Source organism: Cryptomeria japonica, chromosome 4 (genome assembly GCF_030272615.1).
Source record: "Cryptomeria japonica chromosome 4, Sugi_1.0, whole genome shotgun sequence".
NCBI lineage: Eukaryota > Viridiplantae > Streptophyta > Pinopsida > Cupressales > Cupressaceae > Cryptomeria > Cryptomeria japonica.
Window position 1 is genome coordinate 267,118,424 of NC_081408.1, and position 21,693 is coordinate 267,140,116.

Here is a 21,693-nt window from a genome sequence, read left to right on the forward strand (position 1 = left end):
TATTTCTGCCCTTTGAAGTGCAAGCAGGGTGGAGGAATTTCACCAGATACACTCAACTTCACAAATTATCATAAAAACCCAGTACGCGATGCCACGTGTCTTCTAGAGAGAGGAAACTTAACACAGATAAAGACGCGTCGATGCCGACATTTAAAAAGGATAAAATCAAAGTCAACGGAGAACAGAGGAAGTTCAGGAATAAGTAAACGAAAGCAATGCAAAAAAAACGCGTAACACTCTGGAATCACAATTACGTATAAAATCCAAATACAACTGGCCACGAGGAATTAATTAATTAATTAAGTTGTCTTTTGCTTGGAAACTTCCCCTGTTTCTTCAAAAACATCGTGATATAATAAGGAACGCTAGATAGTATTTCCATAGCAATCTTTCATTTCATTTCATCAGAGAAGTCGCTTAATATTATTTGCAGAATTTGTTTTGTGTTTCTCGTTTCTTCAGTTTACAGAGAATGAGCTATTATAATCAACAACAAGCCCCTGTTGGAGCTCCTCCTCCACAAGGTATTCCTCATTCTCATATCTTAGGGCTTTTTTAGGTTCAGTTTTTTCCACTGTCATTTGGGTTTTTTTCTAAAACATTTGATTTATCATTGTTTCGCAAAAACAACATGGTAGAATTCAGCAGCAGTCTTATCTGAAAAATCTATCTCAATTAATGATTTATTGATGAAAGATTTCATATCATACACAAACCCTACAGAAATATGAATCTATGGTAATATTGTTCCAATCTTTGCAATTTTATGATTTTTTATTTCTTTTTAATGTGAACAGGGTATCCTCCAGCTGGGTATCCACAGGCTTATCCTCCACCACAACAGGGTTACCCTCCAGCTGGGTATCCTCAGCAGGGTTACCCTCCCCAGGGAGGACCCCCACCTCCACCTCAGAGGCAATCTAGAGAAGATGGCTTTTTGAAGGGATGGTGAGTTCTCTGCTTTATTTTGATGTGCTTAATTGGTTATCCTTATAAGTAAATTTCAATTCAAAACAAGAATAAATTGAATGTCATTCTTAACTGGGTAGTTTCAATCCTTCACTTATTTGAATACCCACAATTTACTGCTTATGAGAAATAGATTAGTGAAGGAATGGTTGGATTAGGAAAAACCTTATTGTTTCATATTTTCTTGCAGATCTGGCTAATTATTTTCTGTGTTGTTTTAAATGCAGTTGTGCTGCCCTCTGTTGCTGTTGTGTGTTGGAAGAATGTTGCTTTTGAGCTGGTACAGGAATTTGCAAAGGCTCAAAATTTGGTCTGCTAAGATTAAATGATTGAATTTGGATATAGGATTAGCTGTCATTACTGGCTCAAAATTCATTGTTTGTAGAGCTTTCCTTAGGACCCATTTGTAGCCATATTCATATTGTTGTATTGAATTTGCTTTGCTTGGAGGATTGTTGGGCTTTGACTGTTTAGTGGAGTATATTTATAATATATATTTTAATAAATAAAAATAAAATTGAAGGAAATTCCTTTCTGTTATAAATTTCATACCTACTGTGCATGGTATGCACAAGGCATTTTGTCTCGCTAGATTAAATATATTGAGTGCATGATTGGTACATATAATCACTACTCACATATTAAATTCTAAAGTAATCTATTAGATTTGTGTTGATAGTAAACCTGAACTAAATGAGGTAATTCAAAATAAAAAAATTTAATGAGGTAAATTTGATATTGTTTTTACACCAACTAATTCCTACACCATCTCCATATGCTCTTCTTCTTCAATCTTCTGCCCTTCCCTATCCGCACAGCATGCTTCTTTTTCCTATGTTTTCTTTGGATTTGTTTAAGGCTCAAAGTCAGTGCAATAATCTTTTTTTTGTTCACTATATTTACTCATTTACCTAATGTTCTTTTGGTTCATCACGTGCAGTTGTTTCTACTGGTAACCTTGTGCAACAATTTCCTTGTTCTTTTTTCTATTTCATCTTTTCAAAAACACAGCAAGTTTTTTTCTCTTCTCATGCCAATTCTATTACTCTTCCCATGCAGCTACCCTGATTTCTAGATATTTCCCCTCTTTATTCTTCCCTGCGCAACAAGGTTTCACTATTATCTTTTCTATTCCATCCAACAAGAAGTCATTTCTTAGCTTTTTTTTATCATTTTCATGCAACAATCATTCATTTTGCTTTTCCCTCAAAATCTATGGCACTTGATTTCTCTATCTTTCCCACGCGCTCGCTCTTCACCTTCCAAGCTAGCGTGCTGTTTGGGATTTTTTTTACCAACAGCCCTCTCACATTTCCACACTGGAAATGAATGCTGGAATTTTCCTTTGTCAAAGATATCGTAACCACAATTTTGCCTTAACCGTCCACAAATGCACACCAAAATTTGAAAACTGAAACAAACAGTCAAACTCAAAGTAAAATCTCTTTTGTGTTTGGTTGATGAAAATCACTTGTCCACCAAGATCCTCTCACATCAAACACACTAGGTAGGAAATTTGTTGTGAGCATAACTCACAAAATGGAGTTGAGTAATAGGACTATTCTTCTAGATAGTAAATTATCGATGCACACTCCAATGCTATTATTGGCACCATTCCTCTTTCATTCTTTTCTTCCTCTTCTTCCAGCACCAGATTAAAACAATCATCACTCTTCTCCAACAATTATGCTCTTCACTCTTCTATCTCAATGTGGAATTGGTTCCACCATGTACCGACCTCCTCGTCCAACAAATTTCTTCCTTTCCTCTCCTCGTTTGTGGGATACAATCCACCATTATCTGACTTTCTCCGCCAAAAAATATTTCCACTCTTCTCCTCTTTCATGGGTTTTGACTAACCTCAAACTAACCACCTTCACCACGTTTCACTTGCAACATCCTCTATAGCTTCTATGTGCAAACATGTGATGTCCACAGTAATCTATAACTACATCCTCTAATTTCATTTTTGTAAATAAAAGTAAACCAAACTCAAAATTTTGTACAATTACCTCATTCTCTTTTATTACACTCCAACATCTTTTTCATCATCTTTCATTGCAAAATTCATCTTCTCACTTGTAATGTCAAGTTTTGCAAGCCCCTATTTAAGTTTGTCTAGAAATTCTCCTTCCAATAGTTTATTTATCTTTCTATCTTCTCTTTGAATAGAAGATCATCTTCATCTTCTTCAATATTCTTGCCAAATTGAGAACTCTCAAAGTCCATCATCTTTGATATACCTTCGTCGTTGCTTAGTTCTACACTTACATCTCCCTTTTCTCTCTTCTCCTTCATGCCTTTATCAATACATGCTTTTCCTTCAACCTCATGCTCAAAAAATTCTTCTCTACTTGCTTCTTCAAGCAATTCTTTGGAACATCTTCATGAGGCCCTTGAAAAAAAAAGGGACCACAAATTTTTGAGCTCTCATTCTTCTTCTTTTCAACCTCTTCGGCTGTTACAACAACTTTGCTCCTCTTTTCTACAATCATAAATTTATCAAGAAAGTAATATTTTTTCATGACTTCTATTCTTGTCTTAATCTTCCTCAACTCTTCGTGAACAAATTCTTTTGCAAGCATTATTTTTATGAACTATCTCATTGCTACTCATATCATGAGTTCCCTTACAAATGTCCCCATCTCTCATACTGTTGTAATCTTCAACAAATTCTCATTTCATTCTTTGCAGCTCCAGCTCTCAATTGTTCAAGACTCTTCTACTTGCAACTATCCTTTTAAGCTCTTCTAAACCAATTACTTTACACTCTACTTGCAAGTCCTAGTTTAAATTTATTTTTTTATCAATAAAGGACATTAGCCGATAGATTTATATATTAATATAAACAAGATATACATAATAGAATTAAGAGTTTGTGGTCCTAGTTTATATTTAATATTAAAAATTAAATTATTTATTATTTTTCAAATATTTTTTTTATTCATTAAGTCTTTTTGTATGTGTTTTTCTTAGGAAGAGTCCAAGAATATAAATATAAGAATTAAAAATTGCAACAATGTTTCAAATACAAGGAATCGAGATTGTTATCAATGTAGCATTTCCATAGAAATCATTCATTTCATTTCATCAGAGAAGACGCTTTTTGTTATTGTTTGCAGGCTCTGTTTCTTGTTTCTTGTTTCTTTAGTTTACAGAGAATGAGTTATTACAATCAGCAACAAGCCCCTGTTGGAGCTCCTCCTACACAAGGTTTTCCTCATTCTCATTTTTAGGATTTCGTTATGTTCAATCTTTTCCATTGTCATTTGGGTTCTTTTTGAAACATTTGATTTATTGGATAAGAGTGTTTCGATCGTTTGATTGATTGAAAAACAATCGTAGTTGAAATTTAGAAGCAATCTTATTGGGAAAATTTCATTGAAAAGATTTATTCAATTTAATTTTGATAGAAGATTTATATCATCTAATACAGAAATATGAATCTAAGCTAATTTTGTTCCAATCTTAGCAGTTTTATGATTTATTTTTTCTTTTTAATGTAAACAGGGTATCCTCTAGCTAGGTATCCACAGGCTTATCCTCCACCACCACAGGGCTATCCTCCAGCTGGGTATCCCCAGAAAGGTTACCCTCTCCAAGGAGGACCCCCACCTGAGACAAAATCTAGAGGCGATGGCTTTTGGAAGGGATGGTGAGTTTTCTAGTTTCTTTTGGAAGGGATGGTGAATTAGAAGAGTATTTTGTATTTAGACATGTGTAGTGTATATGAGATCCTTGGTAGGTTGTACTATGTCTTTAGGGAAAAAATAGCTCTCTACAAGACCATATTCATTACATGGATCAAATATGCTTAGCTCTAGATTCATCCAAAGTAACCTAATTCATACTCCACATTCTTAAGAATCATCAACTCAATTATTTATCTCAATATTTATCTTTAAGCTTCTTTCTTCAACCTCAATTTTAAAATGCAAAAGAGTCATTATAAATTACATTATATCTTTCATTTTTTTTTGCAAACTTTTAATTAACATATATTTTTCTTACATACAAATATAAATAAAAAAAGTTGGTTTAATCTTAAAAATAAAAGCATGTTACCCTTCTTGTGAAATAAGTAAAATTGAAATCAATTTTATAAACCAATTTATGTAGAAGACATTAAACATTAAAATTGGTTGTGATCAATGATGAAATTTATATTGGTCTTAAAATATTTATAATATTTTTAATTTTAAGTAGTATAATATTATTATACAAATTTCTAAATCTAAATTTAAATTATGTAGATTTATGAATATTTTAAGATTTAAAATTATTTAAAGTTGGCTTGGAAAGTATGACTACACTTTGTTATTTATTTGTATGAATGCATACGTGTGTCTATTAAGATTTAAAAGTATGTTTTTCTTCTCTTAATTCTATATCAATATTTGTTCCAAATATAATGACACTTGTATAAATTCCATGTTTCTATGTAAAATTTAGTGAATGATTAAATCCTTAATTAAATTTAACTTTTCATACTCTAAGGATCTAGATCTAATTTTTTGTAGTTTAGGATGAATTTTGTGTAAATCTCTATCCCATTTGTGAGATATACACAATTGTGTTATGTGAGAACAAATTCTCATAGGATCCTTGGAATGGAGGTTTATCATAGAGTAACACCCACTATGATTTTCAATGCAATTATTTTCTTAGTGAATTTGAATAGAGGATAAAAGGAAATTGTAGGAGGTCATATTAATCTTAAAGAAGGTCAAACTAACTAGATTAGGTTGTATGGTGTGCCCTAATCTAGTACTAGGTTTCCTAGTGTGATTATGTCCCCTACATCAAAAAATATTTAATATATTTTCTTCAATAGAATTTTCATTTCTAATCTTCTTTAATAAGACATTGCACTCATTATGTACTTTAATCAATTCAGCTTTCAACTTAATTGATGTGTTGATTGGCTTATCTATGGTTTACACACCCTGTGAATGGTTATTTGGATGTGACTCCTAGATCTTGGCTTCTCCAACATGGTGCCAGAGCCATAGGAGTACTCCTCGTTTATGTTATTAGGTGTTTCTAGATTATTCAACCCTTTCAATGAAGTCAATTAAGGGCCTATATGCCATCTTCCGATCTAATATTTTGAATAGTATTGTTGTAGAGATTTTGGCTTATTTGGCCTCTTTTGTTGCAACAATTTTTTGGCCTCACGGCCTATTAACAGGTTAAAAACCATTTCTATTACAAAATCAACATTAACATCAAATTTTTAAATTCAACATTCCTCATTAATTATATTTTACTCTTCATCCTCTATTACACATTTTTTAGCATTTACTTTAGTCTCAAATCCTTATGTTATAAGGTTAGTTGGATTATCATTAGACCTTGGATACTTTTAATTTATGAAATTTAATAACTAAAAAAAAGTTTATTTTTTTTAAAAGGATGAAAATATAAAAAAAAAAGTCATTATAGAAATATCATCAATCTCATAATTGTCATTGTTATATAACCTGCATAAAACTTAAAAAGTAACTCAGATGAGCTACATGTAGCAAGATTAGTAGATGATGCCTTCTCAAAAATAAATTTATAAGACATATAACTCAAGTGAAATAGAATATGAAAAGACAAATAAAGATTTATATATATTTATTTTGATGTTATAATAGTATTTTAGATTATTAACTTTTAAATTGAGTCAAATATACAAAATTTGATGCATTTATAAGGTAAACATTTGTGAAATCTAATTATTAAATAAAAAATTTGAAAAAAAAACATGATTAATTTTTAAGAATATATATGTTGATGAAAAGCATTTAGACCCTTTTATTTGTTCCATTTTATATTTTAATATTTAATTACTTATTATCTTTTAAATATTTTATTTATTTATTAAGTCTTTTTTAAAGTGATTTAATTGGAAAGAATCCAAGAAACTAATTATAAGAATTTTAAAATTATAACAATATTTCAATTGAAAGGAATGAGATTGCTATTGAAAGTCAACTTCAAAATCAAACTTAAAAGAATCGCACTATTTATACACTTGTAGTCTCATGAGCTTTACATGAAGTTAGAGTATTGTATTTTGAGATATCAATATATTCTAGTCTTTAGAGGAATATGTATGCGGGAAAAATGGGTGAATAAAACTTAATATGTGAAAATTTAGTTAAATCCTAGTCCACAAACACACACAGGACTTCTTGGTGCAAGCTATGGAGTAATAACGTATTACTCAGCTTCCCAAGGAGGGTCCCATGGTTCTCTATCTCACAATGTCCCTCAAACCAATGTTTTTGCTCTCAGATCACTGAGCAAAATGGTTTAGGGATGGCAAATGCAAGAACGAGGGATGCACTGATAGTTTTTAGGATGAGATGTGTTAGGCTATGTATGATCTTAGAAATGCAATAAACTAAATGATAAGATGACAAGATTAGTATGAATACTATCCTAGCATACTATATTTAGTCTATGATTGAGCTAAAATGATAAAGAAATTATTCTAAACATGCATATTAGTCTAATTCCTGATCTAAAAGAGGCTAAATGAGGAGCATATATGAAATGAGAAAGCTTGAAATAATTTGAGCACAAGTGTAATGCTTCAAATTTGAAAGATGATTGTTGCAAATGGAGGAATGAGAGCTCTATTTATAGCATAAACAGGGCAATGGAGGGTCAAGATTGAATGGTTTAATCAAGGGTTGAGTTTGAAAGTTGGGTATCCATGTGCACAATTGGCACCAATGAAATGGTGACAAGTGTCAACATAGGGTTGGGTTAAGAGAAGAGGTTGGAGGCATTAAAGGCCTGAGAAGACCTCATGGTTATCTAAAGGCTAAGGGTCAAGTCTAAGTTAGGCTTACCCATTGGATTAAGAGTTAATCCAAGGATAAACCTTTGTGCAAATGATTAAGAGATAATCATGGTCAAAGCATTAAAGCCCTGATGAGACCTTTGGGTTGGGTAGAGGTTGAGTCAAAACAAATGTTTTAACCATGTAGGAGGGTTTGAATTAACCATTAATGGTTATTGAAGACTTTGGGGATTAAGTGGTTGAAGGTTGGAAGCCTTCAATGGTTTTCAAAAACTTTGAGCCATTTAGTGGTTGAAGGTTGAAAACCTTTAATGGTTATCAAAGACTTTGAGGTTTTGAGAAGTGACTTCCTTTTGCTTAGGGATGTGACAAAGTTTAGAGGAGGGGTTAGGTTAATTAGAAGTGATTAGAAGATTCTAGAAGGGATTAGAAAGGGGTTTGGGATTTTGCAAGTGGATGGAGAGATAATAGGATTTAATTGAAATAATTTAATTCAATTTGGTTGTAATTTGGAGAAATTAAATAAATTAGATTTATTCAATTTAGGATAACTATTTAATTAAATTTGAATTTAATTAAAAGTGGATAGGGGGGGTTTAATTGAATAAAATGATTTATTCATTAAATGGGTATAGTGAATTTAATTTAAATAAATTGAGTAATTTACTTAATTAAATAGAGGAAGGTGGATAATTTAATTAAATTGGATTTAATCAAATAGAGAAATGAACATAAAATATTCATGTAGGAATGTGGTCATTTTTATACGTCTACATTTTGCCCCTCTTTGAAGTGACGTGTGTGCACATGTTATTTCAAATAAAATGATGCTTTATCATGATTTATGATCTAATGCAATTTTTGTGTCGCTCTTTTGATTTACAAGTCGTGCCCCAGATTCGATGTGATGCCCCAGATTCGATATTTGATGGTGATGCCCCCTCGGGAGATGAATCAATATTTTTGAAAAAAACTTTTGATTTAATTTGAAGAGTTGCGTATGATGTGTATGATTCCATGCATGTATAATGTGTGCAAATTGATTCATCTCCCGATAAATTACAAATGTTATGGTATAGGGGAGACCGCGACCATATTACAGGTCCATTTGGCTAACCCTAATTTCATTTTCCTCTTATAAAAGGGGAAAAGGGCTTGATTTAGACTCATTTGTGCTTGGTTGACTTTGGAGAAAGAGAATTTGCTCTGGAGAGAAAATGCCTATTCCTTATCACAGACACCGTTTCGAGCGCGTTCGGAGGTATCGGAGACCTGCAGGGCGGGGACCACCAGTAAGTCCATGTTTTTGACCTTTTTTTGACTTTTTATTTTGTCATTTTTAGTCAGTTTTTGAATTTCAAAGTTCGGGTTTTACGTTTTAGCATGTCTAGGGTCTATAGTAGCGCATATGAAGTGTAGAGTAGCGCATCAGGTTCAAATTTAGGGGTCGCGTCTGAAAAAGATAGGTTAGCGCATAAAATTATTAGGTTAGCGTGTGCATGTATAATAGCGCATAGAAAGTGTTGGGTAGCGCTTCCATTCAGCAGGTTAGCGCGTAGGGGTGACCTAGCGCATAGGAGTCGCAGGGGTTCGCATGGGCAAGGGGGTTTAGCACGTAGGCTTAACCTAGCGCATAGGGCTAAACGAGTAGCGCCTAGGAGGGATAGATTAGCGCGTAAGCAGAGTCTAGTGCATTGGGTGGGTTAGGTAGTGCATGTGATGAAAATTTTAGCGCGTAGATAGAGTCTAGCGCGTAGGGTAAATAGATTAGCACGTAGGAGAGACAGCCTAGTGCGTGGGAGGTTTTTAGCGCATTGAATAACTATTTTAGCTCATCTGAAAAAAAATTGCAGGATGGGCCGATTTGAAAATTTGTTTTGTTGGCCTGTCATGTTTTGATGAATTTATCCAATATGAGTGTTGGTATAACTTGTTTTGATTTGTGATTTTCCAAGTTATGTATAGATATCAATGTGTTGTGTTTAATCAAAATATGATTTATATGTGTGTTCTGTTTCAAGTTCAATGTGTGTGAAAGCCTGAGTTGTGTTACAAGCCGATATGGGTTGGAAACTTGAGTTGTTTTACAAGCTGATATGGGTGGAAAACTTGAGTTGTTTTACAAGTTTATGTGATTGTGGAGATTTGAGTTGTTTTACAAGTTTTGATATGGTTTTTGATAACTTGAGTTGTTTTACAAGTTGATATGAAATGATAGGATTTTGAACTTTGATGTAGATGAGCAAATTGTTTCATGTTGTTGATGTAAGTTTGATCTTGATATCTGTGTTTTGATGTGGAAACTAATATTGGATATGTTTTGTTTGTTGATAGGAGCGATTGGGCGTGGTATAGTCAAGGGAGAGATTCCCCAGACCGTGGACATTGATACCGCGGTTGTCACAGGTCAATTTGGAAATTATTGAGAGATGTGGATTGATGTCTCTGCTGGATATGCCTCAGTTCACTGTGAACCGGGGGCTTTTGACAGCTTTGGCAGAGAGGTGGCATAGCGACACCAAAACCTTCCATTTTGCCACTGGAGAGATGACAGTCACCCTTGAGGACTGTTACCGGATTCTACGCATTCCTGTGGTAGGGGCACTATTACCGTACGAGCAGTCGGAGGAGGGTGGCACAGAGGCACTACGCTGGATTTTCCATGATGATACAGTCTGCGACTACGAGATTCCATGGCAGGAGTTTCTAGATTTAGATTATGCACCGCTGCCATCTGTACTGGCAGGATTCATTGGGGGATTCCTTTGTCCTGATCGCAGGTCAAAGGGATTCTCGGTGGGATGGGGACTAGTTTTGGAGGAGATGGTTACTCAGGGCAGGAGGTTTGCATGGGGGTCAGCGATGCTGGCTCATTTATACAGGAGTTTACATGAGGTAGTATACCTCGGTTACGGCAGTTTGTCAGCTGGCGTGACTTTATTACAGGTATGGTGCTGGGAGCACATTCCAGCAGCGAGGCCATTAGCAAACAGGGACAGGCCCGTAGGTGTAGCATATGCCTATGGATACAGAGGTCTAGTTGTCCAGCGTAAGCTGGGCAAACTAGAGCATTGGAGGAGGGTTTTTGATGACATAGATACAGTCACCTGGAGACCGTATACAGGATGCGAGGTATGGGCAGAGGATGGGCTGGAGATGCCCTTTGTTTTTATGACCAGATACTTGATTGGGAGGACCCCGTTTGTGATTGAGCGGTTTGTGGTGACCCGAGTTTTGAGGCAGTTCGGGCGCTAGTAGGGTATTCCTCAGGGAGCGTGCCTTTATGCACGGCGGCAGCAGGATGTGGCCGATTGGGGGCCGACTATTGATAGTGTCGTGGCAGTGGAGGAGTTTGTGGGGTTGGCCGGGTAGATCTGGGATTATACCCCAGAGATCCAAGATGCGGGGATGACAGACGAGTTCGCTCGATTGTTTGCGGCGCGGGCGGTGGCTAGGATCTCGGATCCAGAGGAGATGAGGCCAGCATTTGACTCAGATGAGGAGGAGGGAGATGGGGGAGATGATGGAGATGATGGGGAGGATGGAGGAGGAGGAGGTAGAGGAGCCAGAGGGAGGCGAGAAGGTATAGTGAGGAGAGGAGAGAGAGGTGTGGATCGAGCAGTTAGACAGGGGAGGATAGATAGGGGGAGAGGTGGATTGGCTATTGGAGCTGGTAGAGAGGGGACAGTGGGGGAGGTGCTAGCTGCAGTGGGGGGTGATGATGAGCCTAGTTGACCAGCTCAGAGGAGGAGGACAGATGCACTCCCACCTCCAGTACCAAGGATAGGCCGAGTGGGAGGGGTTCCTCTAGCACAGGTACCACTACGGGTTCGAGTTCCAGGGCATATGGAGGATGCTCAGATCTGGACCTTACAGATTACTGTGCAGCAGCTGTAGGCACAGATTTTGACTTATCAGCGGCAGATTGCTCAGTTGACTACTGAGCGAGATACCGAGATAGAGCGGTGAGGACGAACGGAGGAGGTGGTGGCGAGCATGCAGAGAGCAGCGGCGGGTGGTCCCATGAGAGACACCATGAGAGAGTTGGCACTGAGAGCCCAGGAGGTAGAGTATTACAGGCGACACTACGAGGTTGTAGTACCCAGGGACCGGCGAGTAGAGAGTTTTGCTCAGTCGAGATCTAGCCGATTTCGAGCCACTGGGTCACGATCTGAGAGCCAAGGTGTGACTGGTCCACCGAGACAGGACCCTCCTGGAGATCTAGGGGCGGGTGCATTTAGAGCGAGACCATCTCCGTCAGGAGATAGTCATACTTGAGAGACATGGTCTCTGTTGTATTTTTGAGCATTTGTTATTCGTTGTACTGGACACAGTGTTTGGACACATTTTGTAGATTTTGATCAGTTTTGAGATATATATTGTAGACACCCAAAATTGTCATGTCTAATTAAATAAATATTTTATTTATTTAATTATCTAAGCCTAATTCTTCTATTAATTAAATAAATTTTTATTTATTTAATTAATTCATTTATCCTCTTCTAGCCTTATTTCTCATTTAAATAAATACATTTATTTATTTAAATTATCCCTTTCCTATATTAAATAAATATTTTATTTATTTAATTGCCCTACTTCTTCTATTAATTAAATAAATCTTTATTTATTTAATTAATTCATTATCTTTTTCTACACATGACACATGTCATTCATCTCTTATTTCCTACACTACCTACCCCTTTCATTATTTTGGTATTTCTTATACCTACCCTCTAATCCTAGCCGACCTCCTTTTTACACCTCTCAATCTTAACCCTCCATTTTCTATTGTGTCTTCTATTTAAGGAGATGCTTTCTTCATTACCAAACCCTAACTACTGGATCAATTGACTACACTACAATTCTACTTGCAACCACATTCCGTTCTTTGTTGAGCTCTTGTGCATACAAAAATCTGAGAGCAAGCATATCAAACAAGATCAATGGAGATAGGAAGAATGGAGATCAAAACCCTAGTGGACATGTGATGGTATAATCTTTGTGATTTTTGAGTTATTTTGCATTGTCTTAGGTTATCTTCATATGTTATGGTGGATCTTTGTTCATTGTTAGACTAGGGTTTGGTGGTTGAATCCATTTTAGTCTTTCAATATTGTTGTTTATTGCTATCCATTTTCACCATATACATTTTGGCATGCCCGGTGGGACTCTTGTCCCTTTGCATTTAACATTTTTGTTGCAGATTTTGCATTTTTGAAGTTGCAGATCGGACGATTTCGACGACATTTTAGGTTTTTTCCGCGTCTGCGAGTGTTCGGATCGCGTTTTTGTATTTCAGAGGCGTCTGTGATATCTTTTATCCCGTCTGTGTTTCTGTCATTTTTATTTTTTGCAGGTTTCCGAAAGTCGCGTCTGTGATCCCGAATCGCGTCTGTGAACCATCTGATCGCGTCTGCAGAATAAAGAGGCGTCTGTGTTCTGAAATCACGTCTGCGAATCACAGAACCGCGTCTGTGTCGGACAGACACGTCTGTGTCTGGTATAACAGCGTCTGTGCATTCTGTTTTGCAAATTTTTTTAAGTTTTTCGATTCGGGTTTTCGGATTTTGTACTTAGGGTTTCAGATCTGGTTTATTTTTGGCTAACCTTTGCAGATCTAGCTAACCTGGTTTGTGCAGCTTGCTTTGGAGGCAAATACGTTTTGTTGAAGGCCCCTTTTCACAAAGTCTTTTTGGGTTTTCTTAAAATTTACCTAACTTGTGTGCTTGCAGGAAGGGGTTATCACTTGAAACAACCCAAACTACTAACAATTTTGTTGCAGGGCCTTAGCTAGGGTTTTGTAATTTTATTTGTGTGCCTTGTCTTCATAGCTTAGCAAACACTTCGATTGGTGCACTAAAATTGAACCATTGTCTTTTGTGTCTTGAGCAATAGGCTCTTTTTGTTTATTCTTTAGAGGGCCTGTCTTCCCGTGTGGTCATTAGGACTACTAGTGAGAAGAGAACGACCCAAGTGGTAGCAAAAGAAAAGCCATCTTCTTCCAAGCCACTATAATCAAATGTATTCATGGTGAAAACTATGAATAACGTGTGCTGATTAGTTCATACCGACACTATGTCTCCCCATAAACCCGTTTGATCAAATTTATTTGATCATTTGTAGGGCGTAACCCCTACCGGCTGGGAGCCTTCTGTATTTACAGAGCTGAAAGTGCCGCATGTATGGCCACACGAGTGGATGCCCTTACTAGCACCTCATTGTTTTAGATGCCCAAATCCTTCTAGTTGTTGAGGCAGGAGGTCGGACCTCTGGTAGTGGCCCACACACATACGGTTCTTAGTAGAGATACAAAGTTCACCATGGGGAGTTTTCATGGGGACTGATGCTTGGCTGACCCGAGAAGTGAGTGCCGAGGGTGGAGCCAGTGAGGTCAAGCATCTAAGTATCCGCTCTGAATAGCGTAGCCTCGGGGGTAAAACCCCATGTGGGATCAACAATTATTGTCCTGGCCAGCCATAAGAATTGTGCTTGACTTATGATAAACATTCAAACAATCAAGACAAAACAGCAAAACATTGTGTCTTTTGTGTCTTCAAGTGTATGCAAAAACTTTTTACATCAAACAACACACTTTTTGGAGTCTAAACAGTTTGCAAACATTGGGTCATCAACACTGTGTCCTCTTGTCACGAAAAACAGTCGAAAAATCAGATTTGGTCACAGCAAAACAAATTCACAGATAGGAAAGATTGCACTAAGGTTACAGAAACGCGTCTGTGTCTGTTAAAACCGCGTCTGTGTCTGATAAACGCGTCTGTGAAGTACAGAATAGCGTCTGTGTCGAACAGAGACACGTCTGTGTCTGGAAATCGCGTCTGTGAAGTATACAGAAGCGTCTGTGTCCAAAATTGCAAAAAACTGTTACAGTCCCAGCAAACATCAACAGGAAATCTCAGAATCACGTTTGTGTCAAACAGAATAGCGTCTGTGTCTTCAAACCGCGTCTGTGAAGTATACAGAGGCGTCTGTGTCAGGATTTGAAAAAAGTTTAACAGTCAAGCAAACAAAGAAATCAGTTTCGGCATACTTGAGCTTCCTAGGTTGTCTCTTCAGGTTTCATCTAGCATTCAGCCTGTTCTAAGGTCTTACACAGTTCATCATTGCTTCATACCTCATTTTACATTCATACTTGTCTAAACTTGAGTCAAAAGGTCACTTGCTTGTCCTCACTATACTTTGTCAACACACTACATACTACAACACTTTGTTAAGTGGTCCCTCATCAAGGTTTCTTACCTTTGGGTCTCATTTGGTCTTACTTAGAGTCAAGGTCAGCTTACCTCATCAAGAGAAACTATCCTCTCTTTGGAAGTCACACCTACTCTACTACGTACATACTTGGTCTTACACTTTGGACATTGCAAGTAAACTTTAGATTCATTTACACTCCATACAACTCTTGATCTTACATACTCTTGTCATTTTCATCTAAGACTCTCACATATTGCTAAACACCTAGTTCATGGTTGAAACCCGTCTTCAAAAATCTAGGAGAAAAGCTAAAGAAGCTCAAGGGTCCGTAAACATGAGTTCTTATGAGTATGACAATGATGTCTTCTACAATCCTGAGCACACTACATTACCAGACATGAATGTTTATAGACACAATCCAAATATGGAAAGCGCAAACGCTATACACAACGCTACACACAATGACAATGTTGACAATTCTTCAATACTATCAGCAGACATACAAGAATCTATAATGGATCCTCAATTCAATAGATTGGTTGAAGAGATAATGAGGAGAGATCGTCAATACTTTCTAAACATGATGGCACAAAGTGGAGCCAAAATCCCACATGATTTTGACTTATCTCAACTTATCGAAAGTAGACCTTCACAACAAACTCAACCAAATAGTGGAGGACCCAATAATATGATGCCGGAGTCACCATCAGTTTTGCTTCAGAAACCAACAATCCCACATACACAAGCTCAAATGCATGATACTTACACTCAAAGACCATCATGGAGGCCTTATGTTCAAACACATGCTCAAGATATGGGTCAACCAAGACAAATGGATACTCAAGGACTTCCTCAAAATTTTGACACAAGAAGACCTCATGCCAAAATTGGGGGCAACATAATGGTAAATGAAAGGCCCATTGAATATGGTTTATATACACAAAACAGATATGGGGTCCCTCAACAAGAAATTATGCCAAGTGCTCCATACATGTCACAACAATATAGACCTCCATATGGACATGTCTACGATCAGTATCATCCATATATGCAACAAGCTCCTCCTCAAATGGGTGTTTCAAACATGGGATATGCTACAAGAAATCCATCTCCTCCCAAAAATAATTTGGAGCAACAAATTAGAGATCTACAAAAGAAAGTGGAAGACATGGGCACATCAAAACCCACATATACTATGAGAGATATATGCCCTTATCCCTTTGATAAGAGCATTCCAATGCCTCCGTTTCCTCCGCACTTTGCAACGCCGAAATTCGACAAATATAGAGGGAGAGGAGACCCCAAGGCACACATAAGACAATTCTTCACAGCTTGCATTGAGGTAGCGGCAGAAGAAACATACTTAATGAGGTTGTTCCCACAGAGCTTAGGAGATCAAGCGATGGAATGGTTTTCTCAATTACCTCCTGGTATTAAGTCATGGGGCGACTTGGCAGAGGCATTCATTCAACATTTCTCTTACAACATTGAAACAGATGTCTCAGTTACTACCTTGTGCAATACGAAACAAAAAGAAGGAGAATCTTTTGCGTCATTTTTACAAAGATGGAGAAACTTAGCTAGCAGATGCTCTTGTGAAATCCCGCAAAAACAAATGGTGGAAATGTTCACACAAAATGTTAACAAGGCTATTGGCTATGATCTCAGAAAAGCTTGTTTGTCTACATTTAAGGATGTCATTGAAAAGGGCCTAGCAACAGAAAAGGTCTTGATTGAACAAGGAGTTATCAAACTATTCAAAGAAAACAAAGAGGACTTTAAGGGAAAGGACAAACCAAAGTTTTGGAACAAGAACAAGAACACAGTTAATGATGGTGTTGTTGATGCCAACACAGTGAGACCAAAGTTCATCTTTTCTGGATCAAATTCTACCAACAATCAAGTGAACAATCAAACGGCTGCTAAACCACGAAGGAAGTACACTCCATTGGGAGAACCACTTGAATCAGTATTCAAAAAGCTTGTAGCAAACAAAGTGATCACGGTCCCAGATTTTCCTCCATATGAACCAAAGGTAAAACCGAATTGGTGGAATGATGATGAATATTGTGAATTTCATAAGAGCAAGGGTCACAAGACAAGTAATTGCCATCGATTGAAAAACATTGTACAAGATCTCATTGACAGAGGAGATATTGAGATTGAGGGACATTCATCTAACCAAGAGCATGAGGTGTTTAAGGAACCATTCCCGAAACATGACAAGGGAAAAGGCAAAGTCACAGATGATCAAGCCAATTACACCAGAACATCTTACAATTATGATTCCACTATTAATCACATCTCAATGGACAATCATATTTCTACCATTACTATCAAAAATAAAAATCCTGAGAATCCTCCTCAGCGACCTAAAATTGTCCTAAAAGGTGTGGGATCTTCGTCCGCATCTACCTCTGAATGTCATGTTACAACCCGTCGAGGTAAGATCACATTGCCAGGTACCTCTACTAAGAATACCAATCTTTCGTCAACTAAGCCTGAGTACGATCTTGTAGAGCAATTAGGGAAAACACCCGCACTCATCTCTATTCTTGAGCTCTTACGTATATCTCCTGCACATAAAGCTGTCCTTGACAAAACCTTGAGAGATACTGCTGTCCCTACTGATCTGAACGTGGATCAGTTTCAAGCCATGGTGGGATACCTATCCGTTCCAGACTCCCTCACATTCACAGAAGCCGATGACGCCTCCATAAGTCAGCCTCATAATGCACCTCTACATATTGAAGCCTTCATACATAAACACCGAATAAAACGAGTCCTGATAGATGGAGGAGCAGGTCTTAATATTTGTACATTGAGCACCATCAGACAATTGGGATATTCTGACAAAGCTGTGAATGCTACAAACCAAATCACTATTAAGGCTTATGATGATGAAGAGCGTTCGTCCAAGGGCACAGTCATCTTACCACTAAGAATAGGGCCAGTCACAAAGGACGTGATTTGTCAAGTCCTGGATCTAGACCTCACATATAACATATTGCTAGGATGTCCGTGGATTCATGAAATGAGAGCAGTCCCATCAACGTACCATCAGTGCATAAAATTTCCTCATAATGGAGTCGAGGTAACGGTCAATGGTGATCCAAATCCATTCATATATTGCAATAACTTGAGATCACATACTGAGATTATCATTCCCAGCAATCGTGAGGCTACTCCTTCTTCAGCATATATTGATCCTGAGTCATTAAAGCCCTCGACATCCAAACAAGGTGAACTTAGAGCCAAGTTTCAAGACAAAGGCATGGGAGAATACACTCTGAATCAAACAATGTTCTTACGACAAGTCATGAACTCCCCCAAGGAATATGGGAGACCACATCCTAATAAGCAAATCTCCATCATGCTCCTCAAATGGGATCCTACCGTCTTTCAAAAATGGGGCGAACTAGAGGAAGAAAGTTTATATAAAATGCTATATAAGGACGCTGAAGATGATACACATGATCAAATTATAATACCCTGTGAAAACTATGGTAAAGGTTTCAAAATTCTGCAGAGATTCGGGTATGATGGAAAAAGTCCTCTCGGACTACGCAAAGAAGGTGTCATGGAGCCTCTACAACCTGAGCTAACTACAAGAAGGGAACGCTCTAAGGGGCTTGGTTTTCTAAATCCCAAGATTCAAAACAAGAGAACAAAACAGATATGGCGAGTCAAAGTGGCTGAAGTTCAACAAGAGGATAATTATTCCACAGACTCCAATGAGTGGGAATGGGGTTCAGACAAATCCTCCAGCGACTATGAACTTAATGAGACATTTAGAGAGCCAGATGAACCTACAGAGGAGGAGGAGTTTTACAAGAAATTCAGAGTTGGTCAAGAACCGACCCATAAGGATCCCGCACAAGCTTCGTTTCAGGGCCCTAGGTCAGGATCACATAGGATGAGGACACCTGTCCCTGAGGGTGCTACTAGTGATGATAATTTGGACTCACTCACGATCGACACTGATGAGGAGAGTGCCATTGACGACCTTGATGACTACCTTGACATACCTGAATATAACCACATCTTCACTATTAGCCTTGCGGACTCTAAAAACACTAAAGACCTTCCCCTCGTTCACCCCCAACTCATTGACTGGGATCAGGATGGACCACCACAGTTTGATACATTTCAAAATGATGAAGCTATTGTTGATTATCTTGGCATTCGCGATGATCTTCCTCTTGGAGACCATAAAGCAGGATACGCCATAGAGCTAAATAACATGGCATACTTTGGTGAGGGTGTCGGGCCTTCTAGTCGCAAAAATGTGAAAATAAAGACAAAACAAGGGTCTTATGGCGAAAACCACACTGTGGCGCTCTCTGACTCTAAAAAAGTAAAAAGAAAGGACGTATCTGAGGGTGAAAACCTCTCTGAGGCGCCCGAAGATGGAAGGCTTGACATTCTCCCAGCATCATACGAGGAAAAATCATCCATGTTGGTAGAGGAGACTATAAAGACAAACATTGGTACAGTAGAGGTTCCACACAACATATTTTTGGCTCAATCATTGACAGAGGCCGAGAAAGCAAGGTTCATAAGCTTCTTTAAGGAACGACAAGTCAACTTCGCATGGTCTTATGCTGATATGCCTGGACTAGACCCCGACTTAGTAATGCATCATTTAACAGTCAAACCGGGGGCAAAACCAGTAAAACAGAAATTGAGGAAAATGCATCCACAGGTGGCATTGCTAGTCAAGGCAGAGCTGGAGAAATTACTAGATGTCGGATTCATACGCCCAATTGATTATCCCGAATGGATTTCCAACTTAGTACCTGTTAGCAAACCAGATCGCAGCATCCGAATATGTACAGACTTCAGGGATATCAACAAGGCTTGTCCGAAGGACGATTTCCCATTACCAAACATTGATTTAATTGTTGATCTCACAGCAGGCCATGAGATGTTATCTTTAATGGACGGATTCTCTGGATATAATCAGATCAGGATTGCACCTGAAGATCAACATAAAACATCATTCACTTGTCCATGGGGAACCTTCTGCTGGAATGTCATGCCCTTTGGGCTGAAAAATGCAGGTGCCACGTATCAACGAGCCATGACTACTATCTTCCATGATCTCATGCATGTAAAGGTGGAAGATTATGTCGACGACCTTTTGGTTAAATCAATAGACAGAAATACACACTTGGACATACTTTCAGTTGCTTTTGATAGGCTAGAAAAATACAAGGTAAGATTAAATCCAAAGAAATGTGTCTTTGGAGTAACCTCCGGGAAGCTCCTAGGATTCATTGTGTCTAAAAGAGGAATAGAAGCGGATCCAGCAAAAGTCAAGGCTATCTTGGACATGCCGCCACCCAAGAATATCAGTCAACTTCGGTCTTTACAAGGGAGACTCCAGTCCATACGAAGATTCATAGCACAACTTGCAGATAAGTGTAATCCTTTCCAGCACCTGCTACACAAAAACATTAAGTTCAAATGGGATGAGAACTGTCAACAGGCTTTTCAGGCACTTAAAGACTATCTTTTGAACCCGCCAGTTTTGATGCCACCAATTCCGGATCAACCATTGCTACTTTACATATCAGCTACTCCAACAGCACTGGGGGCATTACTAGCACAGCAAATATCTGACGGCAAGGAAAAAGCAGTCTACTATATCAGTCGCACATTGGTGGGATATGAGCTAAACTACACACCAATTGAGCGTGCATGTCTCGCTGTGGTCTTCGCTTCACAAAAATTACGACATTATATGCTCACTCACAAGACCAAGTTGATTGCCAGAATTGATCCACTAAAATATCTGCTCAACAAAGCTACACTTACTGGGCGACTGGCCAAGTGGGTAATGATTTTGAGTGAATTCGACATTGAATACGTGGACAGAAAAGCAATCAAAGGACAAGCCATCGCAGATCAACTGGCAGATGCTCCCATGATAGATGATGTTCCTCTACAGTCAGAATTTCCAGATGAGTCCATTCTAACAATATCACCTGCAAAGCCATGGCAACTATACTTTGATGGCTCATACACACAGCATGGGGCAGGAGCGGGTATACTCTTTATAACTCCCCAAGGTTATTCTATACCAAAGTCATACCGCTTATCATTTCCTTGCACCAACAATATAGCGGAATACGAGGCATTAACAACTGGGTTAAGAATTGCAGTTCAGTGGAAGATCCAGGAACTTCGTGTTTTTGGCGATTCTCAACTTGTCATCCGTCAAGCAACTGATGATTATCAAACAAAAGATGAAAAGCTAATGCCTTACAAACAACTGGTAGATGATCTGAAACAACACTTTGCAAAGATAGAGTTTGAGCAGATACCAAGAGAACAGAATCGCGCTGCTGATGCCATGGCTACAATTGCTTCACTCATTGACCTACCGCAAAATGAGACCTGTTATGAGTTCTTGGTTGACAACCTGCTGATTCCGTCATATGAGATCACTCCTACGGAAATGATATGTGTTGTTGGTCCTGAATCCCAGTTATATGGTTCCATATTCACATACCTTCGCGACAACATCTTACCTCCCGATTTATCGAACAACCAACGCCGCACTTTCATCCGCCAATCCTCCCGATACGTTATCCTAGCTGATATCCTATACCGACGAGGTCTAGATGGCACCCTCCTTAGATGTTTAGAGAGTGACGAAGCTCAGATTGCGTTACGAGAAGTGCACGAAGGGATATGTGGTCCGCATA

General features: G+C 38.1%; 2 protein-coding genes across 2 annotated transcripts in view; both read left to right on the plus strand.

The window, feature by feature from the left end:
* Window positions 1–364: 364 nt before the first annotated feature.
* LOC131054739 (cysteine-rich and transmembrane domain-containing protein WIH2) lies at window positions 365–1,513 on the plus strand. The gene is made up of 3 exons (XM_057989324.2): window positions 365–524; window positions 798–948; window positions 1,197–1,513. The coding sequence occupies exons 1-3, from the start codon at window positions 473–475 to the stop codon at window positions 1,243–1,245; spliced, it is 252 nt and encodes an 83-aa protein (XP_057845307.2). The 5' UTR covers window positions 365–472; the 3' UTR covers window positions 1,246–1,513.
* Window positions 1,514–4,030: 2,517 nt separating this feature from the next.
* The window catches only part of LOC131054740 (cysteine-rich and transmembrane domain-containing protein WIH2-like), a 39,994-nt gene continuing 22,331 nt past the window's right edge, over window positions 4,031–21,693 (plus strand). The window contains exon 1 of the mRNA XM_057989326.2: window positions 4,031–4,182. Coding sequence (XP_057845309.1) covers window positions 4,131–4,182 — 52 coding nt within the window. The 5' untranslated portion in view covers window positions 4,031–4,130. The remainder of the gene's footprint in view (window positions 4,183–21,693) is intronic.

Coding starts and splice junctions, on each gene's coding strand:
- LOC131054739 (XM_057989324.2), top strand. CDS start 473: ATGAGCTATTATAATCAACAACAAGCCCCTGTTGGAGCTCCTCCTCCA. Junction 525..797: donor TGGAGCTCCTCCTCCACAAG/GTATTCCTCATT, acceptor TAATGTGAACAG/GGTATCCTCCAGCTGGGTAT. Junction 949..1,196: donor GATGGCTTTTTGAAGGGATG/GTGAGTTCTCTG, acceptor TTTTAAATGCAG/TTGTGCTGCCCTCTGTTGCT.